General features: G+C 45.0%; 1 protein-coding gene across 1 annotated transcript; it reads right to left on the bottom strand.

Annotated features, from left to right (window-relative positions):
- Positions 1-6,361: 6,361 nt before the first annotated feature.
- Positions 6,362-7,285, bottom strand: LOC107472662 (ATP synthase subunit 9, mitochondrial). The gene has a single exon (XM_016092164.2). The coding sequence runs from the start codon at positions 6,721-6,723 to the stop codon at positions 6,475-6,477; it is 249 nt and encodes an 82-aa protein (XP_015947650.1). The 5' UTR covers positions 6,724-7,285; the 3' UTR covers positions 6,362-6,474.
- Positions 7,286-7,864: the final 579 nt, after the last annotated feature.

Raw genomic sequence — 7,864 nt, 5'->3', positions numbered from 1 at the left:
AGACACAAAAGCTACCACTGAAAGAAGGTAAACCGAAGCAAACAAATGAAGTAGAATTGGCCTAGCCTAACGGTTCTATAGCCTCTACCTATTGAGTTCCCTCTCCTGGGGTTCAAGAGTTGCTTTCAGAGCCCTTGATTGAGATCTCCGTCTCATCACGAACTCATAAAGACAGCGATCAACCTCTCTTTTCTATTCTTTGGCAGATTACTTGCTCCAGGAATGCTTGCTGTCAGCAGTTAAGGGACAAAGGGAAGGTGAGGAAGGTAATCCAACTACGGCACTAAGACTAATTCCGTCTATTTGGCGACTATTCCTACTGCTACTACTACGGCTACTGCAGTAAGGAAGGAATTCGGTTTCAAACTGAACTTGTTGCGAGGGGTTAAAAATGGATTATACTCTTTCTCTCCATCTTTCGTCTATCCTATGTCTCTTTCCTCTGTTCTTTGTCCTTCTCCTACTAGGAGTAGCAGGAAAGTCGTCAATTGGATATATGATAGATAGTATGGGGACGGTGCTTCGGGTTAGCACTCTCTATTTTCTTTTCGTTGGTGAACAAGTCTCATTCGTTTGGCCGGCCCTAAATCAGCATTGAAATCATTTTTGAATGGGCATAGTTTGATTTTGACTTATGAGTAACAGGCTCTGTTTATCAACTACGGAGGATCAATTAGCATTACCTCACCTGAAATTGGCACATAAACACTCGAAACCAACAATGAGCGACTATGCTTAAACGGGTATGCTGCTTGGGTTGATTTCAGCTGTTGGGGAGGACAAGTACTTTTACTTGAGTACTTAATTTGATGCTTCATAGGCTACTTGGTCCGGGCCGGGAAGGCTATAGAGGACACGGATTCATGTGGAAGATTGCCTCGTAACTAATTCCACCCTCAATGAAATGAAGGAATTTATGGATCAAATCCGGAGGAGGCGACTGGAAGGAGCTCCCGTGTCAATCACTTCCATTCCTCTCATTAGACCATCTGTAGCACTCATAGCTACAGCCCGAACTCTATTATGCTGTACTTCACAAGTCACATTAATTAAGTTTACCGACAGTATCTTGACCCTTAACTACCAGAGCGTTGAAAATATTAGGGGGGGAAGAGACTTTCGCGATGTTCAATAAAGGGTCTAAGAGCTCTTGCAATAGGTCTAGCAATCTATTACAAAACAGATTGAATACCATGGCTTGGGGGTTTTTGCAGGTTAACAAGGAGAGCCACGGATGAATCATAGATTCTAGTTGGAGATCCAAGGGCCTTTCCTCTAAGGGAAGGAGACGGAGACGACCTATCAATGTGGCAAAAAGAAAGACGGAAGCAGCTCCAGAGAAGTTTACTATAGGAAGGTCAGGACTCTAATAATCAGATACCGGCAAGCCTTGCATGACACTCGTTTGACGAGGTGGTTTGAATAGATTGACTAAGAGATATATTGGATAAATTATCAAATGATAGAGAATCTAAGCAAGGACTAGAGGCATAAGAGATTAGTAATAAGGAAGAGACTGTCACCGGACTCCCCAACGGGGCCCAAGAGAGGCTCCAAGCCCTGAGACAAGGACAGTTTGTCGTGAGTGGCTGCCCAATGTGGAGAAATCCTTTAATCAGGATGGGCGCTGAAGAAAGCTGCTCCAGAAGAGAACCTTGGAAGGGGTGGCCCACAATAGAAAAAGGTGCCCCAAGCCCTAATTCACAGGCTTCATATCTTGACTCCGTCGCCATAGGAAGAGTTCTCCATAAATCCATACGCAGCGGAAACGACCACAGCCGACGCCTCAGGGGAGACAAAAAGAGAAATCGATGACGCAATGCATTCAAGATCTTGGTGCTTTTTCGAACGTTTTCACGTCGCCTTTTTCCGAGGATTCACAAAGGACCTTTTCTCGAAACTACGTATTCTATTTACTTTCCAAAATGGGTCCTTTTTTGTGTCCGAAACCCCGCCCATTTAGATTCATTTCAGGATTCGTCGGCGATCAACTCGTCACAACAGGTAAAACTTTTCGTACCTGGCTCAGCGGATGTATCTATCAATGCATTCAGAGGGGCTGCCCCTGCGTATTGTGACTGAGCAACGTCGCTGTTGGGTGCTATAGGTGGAGGACGACAGATCCTACTCCGTCTGATACGGCCCGTTCACTCATTATTGATCAAGCATTGGCCCCTTATAAAGCTAAAGACAGAAGTCAGTAGTCACTCCGGAAGAACGAATGTTTTCGGTAGTAATAGTAAGAAAAAGCGCTAGGAGAAGGCCCCTTGGATTCTTATGATCCTAACATTTACATATATACATATAATATAGGCATCCCGCCCACACGCCATTATCAAAGTACAGGCGAACCGGTTGGGACTCAAAGAAAGAAGGGGACTTTTTACCCAATCCAATGATTGACAGGGCTGGGGCGGGCGTTAACTAAGTACTCAAGCTGCTGGAGCGCAGGTTGGGCAGTAAGCTTCGTTGATTCCCCACGAAGGAATCGGAATCTCGCTACTTCCCCTTACCGGAGTTTGGTTTGAGACTCAGGCTAGAGGATCCTTACTCTCCTGGGATTATTAGAGTGTCAGATTAGCCTTTGGATTCGTTCTGCCTTCCACTCTATATCTAATCATTTTCCCTACCAGTCGCTCTCTCTTTGGCCGGCCGTTAGATCAAGATAAGAAAGATCAGAACGTGAATTCTGATAATAGTATACAAACAAGAACACCACGATCCATGACCGCTAAACAAAAGGAGTCCATTACCAAGTAAGCTAGGCAACCGTCTTTACCGGTCTCTCTATTAATTTAGGACCGGATGTGGCACCCGGGCTTCGGGTTTCGCAAAGAAGCCCCGCTCCTGTAGCTATTGAGTTAGTCCTCTATTCTCGGACTTCTAAATAAAGATGAGTTGAATAAGGGGATCCGGAACCTGGGACCTTTAAGCCCTCGGCGCTTGAGAGGAAAGGCGACATACTATTAGGCTATTATAGATTCTTATTGGACATATCAGTGAAGGATCTGCTTCCCGATGAGGAGAAGCAGGACTGATAGAAGATAAGATATAGGCTGTTGAGACTGACGCTATGTATCTACGATCTTCCTTCCTTATTCGTCTTCTTGTACCTAACTCGCTATGCTTACAGCTTGGCACGGGAAGCCAGAGGGAAAGCATTCCTTTCAAGGTAGTGAAGTTCTCCAAGCCGAGGGTGAATAGAATACCTTCATTCTTGCTTGAATGGCATTCTGCTTTAATATCGGCATAGCCGCTCTTTGCATTGAATAGGTTGTTCTGAGCCTTTTTTTTCGGCTCTAGAAAGCAGATTCCTTCTTTACTTAATTATATAAGGTCGGGCATTGCGCTGTGGCATAAGCTTTGGATTCAGAGTTCATCTAGAACTGAGTAAGGAAAGGAAGGAAAAGATTAGATAAGAAGAAAGAGAGATCGGTGTTTTCGCTGCTTCTTCTGTTTGCAGTGGTCTCGAATGAGCTCAAGGAGCTATTAGCGAGCACATCCAGGCTCTACCTGATCTAAGGGAAAGCACGTTCATGAATTCATGGCAATATATATATATGTGCAGCTCTGGTTTGTTGTGGTGCTTTGGTTTAAGAGAATATCTTATGCTGTGGAATCCTAGCTTCTCACTAGCTAACTGCTAATCCGTTCTCTTTCCAGGCCGACCCCCCTTTTTTCTAGTCAAGTTGGAGAGGGGAATTCAGCTCGACCGACCCTTTCACCTCTCCTTTTATGACTCTGAAAGCCCAATTCCTATAGTTAAGGTAGCTAGGTATTTCCTTATTTAAGGCTGTTCTAGTCTTGTCTTCTGAGGAGCTTTAGAGCCTAAAAAGAAGTTTTTATAGAATATCCTCCGCTGCTATCCTCGCCCCCGGGACTGGTTCAAGGTAAGCTACTGCCTCTACCGGTGCTCCTGTCTCCCGCCTCCACGTGGCACGCACGTGATGACACACAGTTGGTTGTTCCCATCCCCGCTCTAGGGATATAGAACTTTAGCGATCCAGCATTCCCCCTCTCCTCCTTCTATCTAGTCGTCCCCGGGCGGGATCACCAAGAACGCCTTAGCAGATACATTTCAATCTGGAGTTCGAGTTGTTATCATGCCGTCCTGATAGTTCGAGGGCCGTGAGAAGCATAGCTAGCATCCCAAAGGCAAAGGTAGGAGAAAGATCTTGCTTTGAGGCTCGCTCTAGATCGGATGGTTCTATGGGGCCTATATGGAGCTAGCCTAGCGATGGGAGCCTCCCGGGCAGGGAGGTTCAGATGCAGCTTCGTAGCTTCCTCGCATGGCACTGGAAAAGGAATAGGAAAGAGATGGCTTCGACCACTATAGCTAGGAAGGGCTTTGCAGGCTTGTACTTTCTATCAATCTATCAATAGATGGGCTAGCAGAAAAGCAGGAGAGGGGGTTCCTTAGATGCAGGCAGGGAAATCATTGTTTTGCCTTCCCGGCTGGGCTTCGAATGGAGGTTATTGGCAAGCAAGCAGAGGAATGAATAGCAGGAGAGTTTTTAAGTTCATTTTATGATGTTAGCTCGCTAGGAGCGGAAACGGGACCTGCTCTAACCGCTACCAGACGGAACTAGATATTCAAAAGAGCCATCACAGCTTCTGAAAGAGCAGCTTGGAAATTACTAATTAGTTTAAGGTACTGACTAACTGAGACGGAGAGAGCCCTTTTTCAGTGTTGTCGGAATAGGACCTGTTGGTGGTTTAAAGGGCATTACATTAGGACTTTAGTAAAGATAGTACGACTTTGGTTTCAGAGATAGCGATTCGCCTATTCTTATTCCTTTCCTTTTAATCAAGGTCTTTCCCGAGGAAGAGGGAAGCAAGCAAAGCCCGGATCGGAGGGGAAATAGTGTTGTAACTGAGGTAGACTACCGAACGGGTGTGGGAAGAATCTCGCCAAAGGTTCCATTTCTGATTCCTCTCCAACGGTTAACTCAAGGGATTCGATTCTCTTTTACGCTAGGTAAGACCGAGAACTCGATTGCGGGTGAAGCCTTAGTTGTCGCTGGTGGTGGGGGAGCTTACTGAGATCTCCATATACTATGGTAATCATGTGATGCCCGTAGTAAGTCAAATAGAAGATGAAAACATTCGATTACTTTTCCAGCGCTATGATCACCGTCAAAGACAGGATTCGAGGCCTTTGTCCCCATTGCTTCTTAGTGTTGTAGGCAGCCCCATCTCTTGATTACGAATATCACTTTCACAGCAAGCACGAATGCGCGAGAAGCTTCACTATTATTATATATATTGAAAGGATCTCCCCGGGAAAGCATGATGCCTTACTTGCCCCTGCTCGATCTGTTCTGGACCGCATAAAGGCCTTACTTATACTTATCCTCGATCGCCAAATCCCACAGAGATGTTTCCTCGGTGCTTTCAGAGAAAGCTGTCCAAGGTTCATCAATAATTGAGGAAATCAACCAAAGCATCTCTCCGGCTGTCCACTTTGCTTAGTAGGGGGGGAGGATCCGATCAATACAAGGGTTGCACCTCTTCACGCTGAGCTGGATCGATGGCCAGTGAGGCTGGTCGAAGTAGAGGATGAACTAGGAAGTCTTTCTGTCGATGACCTAGTGGCCAGTGCCAGAGAGTCGACTCGCTTTAGGTAGGAGTCCCCTGGCTTCCTTTCAGCGTTCACTTCCTTATCCCTATAAGTCGAGCTAGGGAAGGAAGTAGTGGGATAGAGTGAGTGAGAATTTCACTCCCAGGATAAGAGTCAGCTGTCCGGAGATCTTACCTGCATGTAAAATCCCATGCAATCTTGACTCTCCCGGTGAGTAGTCGTTCGAGTTGGCATGAATGGCACAGATGTTATCAGTAGAGCTTATATGCTCACTAAATCGCTCGCTTGCAAGGAGACAATCTATTCTATTAATGCATGCTGGCTGATCATCTGGTAGCTAGCTCAGCATCCTAAAGTTTGTAACAGAGATAACTTCTGTCAAAACATACCATTTTCCCCGGGTCTTTTCATTTTAGGTTATGAAGGTGATTGTAACTGGAAAGCTGCTTTATGACCTACGCTTCGCTCGTTTGGTAAGCTGGGTTCTTTCTTCCGGAAGTGTCTTAGAGGGATGAGGATATGAAATAGCTCAGGGAAAGGATACTATAAGTGACTTCCTGGGACTCGGGAGGGAAGAATGACCGCGACTGACGACTGAGAATGTTCTGAGTACCGAAAAAGCTCTACTGAGAACCTTTCTGCCCCATAATTGACCCCGCCCTAAACTATTGAAGAAGCGAAAGCAGTTGCCGCTTCTGAGTGAATATTGTACATTCATTTGACTCAATTCATTCGTTGTATCGTAGTAAAGGAAAGAAGAAAAGAATTCACTCAAGTGAAAGGAGCCCGCATTCCCTCTCTCCTTTCCCACACCCCTAATAAAATAATAAGAAAGGGGGTGGCCTCGTCCTCTTCCTCAGGTAGGAGAGACTACACCTTTCAAAAGGATAAACTTAGAAAACAAAGAGAATCAGAAAGGCCATCATTAATGCGAACAAGGCAATAGCCTCGGTTAGAGCAAAGCCCAGGATTGCATATCCGAATAACTGTTTTGCCAATGATGGATTTCTTGCCACGGAATGAATTAATGAACTGAATACGTTTCCGATACCTACAGCAGCTCCCGCTGAAGCAATTGTAGCAGCTCCGGCACCCATTGATTTTGCACCTTCTAACATCTCGAATTTCTCCATTCTCGTCATGCCATGCTTGTTCTCATTTCTTTTTAATTTCTAAACCTGACATACCGATTTTGATAGATTTGACGTCTTCGTTTTTTATTAATTCTAAAGCCAATTTGTTAGATTGGTCAAAGTAATAGTATAGGAAGATCAGAAGCAGAATAATTATTATGAGACAAAGAACAACGAGGTAATCCTCTCGGATTTTTGCTATTATAGATTTTGCACTTTCTAACATCTCGAATTTCTCCATTCTCGTCATGCCATGCTTTTTCATTCACTTCTTTTCTTCGTCGCTTCTTCCCCTCGTTCCCTTTCTCTTGGACATCTCACTTGAAATGCAATCAATGCATTCATTCTTTTCGATCTTATACTCAGATAGACTGAACATTCACCCACCCAATTTCGATAAAAGGTGAAGTCGAAGCTACTCGATCATTCAACAAGGACAGCTGGAATCTACGCGTTGATCCAACCTGCGCTACCAGCTGTCTTCTTCTTCCATTTCTATTCAGCTTGAAAAGAAGCCTCAAGCCCAAGAGTTGAGGAAAGGTAGGTTTCTTACTTAGTGCTTGCATTAAGGGCTTCACTTACGCTATTTCTTTGATTAACCCTTAGTAGGTTAGGTATGGCTACCTCGTTTAAGCAAAGAGGTCACAATCTCTGATGTACTCTATTTGATTTGAAGAGATGGAGTTGTCTCAGACTCATCAAAGGAATGAGCTGAAAACCTGCCCATAGTTAGAAGGAAAAAAAGAGAAAGTCCCAGCACTCGCAGGGGCGGATCGGGAGATCTAAGACGGAATCCCCGAGTAAGTAGGCGATAGAGGCGAACGCTTTATTTAGTGATCCCCAGATATTCTATCTCACATCGGAAACGGGCTCTGCCCTTCTGTTGGATCATACCTTGTTCCAGCTCAAAGCCAGAAAGCTAGTTTAGCCAACACGGTAATATGATCCTTAGGAAGGGCAGAAGGGCTCGATCCCAGACCAGGCTCCGCTCAAGGCGATGAATGACTAATATATTACTATTTTCCCTACGACCGAGTGAGCTGCTGCTCTTTAATCAGTTGCATTTGATTTGGGAAGGATCGGTATTCAAAGTAGTTCCGGAGAAAGGCTAAATTAAATGTATTTAGGAGCGAAATAAGCCGGCTATCCC

This window comes from Arachis duranensis, unplaced genomic scaffold (assembly GCF_000817695.3).
Source record: "Arachis duranensis cultivar V14167 unplaced genomic scaffold, aradu.V14167.gnm2.J7QH unplaced_Scaffold_236413, whole genome shotgun sequence".
NCBI lineage: Eukaryota > Viridiplantae > Streptophyta > Magnoliopsida > Fabales > Fabaceae > Arachis > Arachis duranensis.
This window is presented reverse-complemented; position numbering and strand designations above follow the sequence as displayed.

What these genes read in the sequence shown, in the direction of transcription:
- LOC107472662 (XM_016092164.2), bottom strand. Translation starts at nt 6,723, where the DNA reads ATGACGAGAATGGAGAAATTCGAGATGTTAGAAGGTGCAAAATCAATG.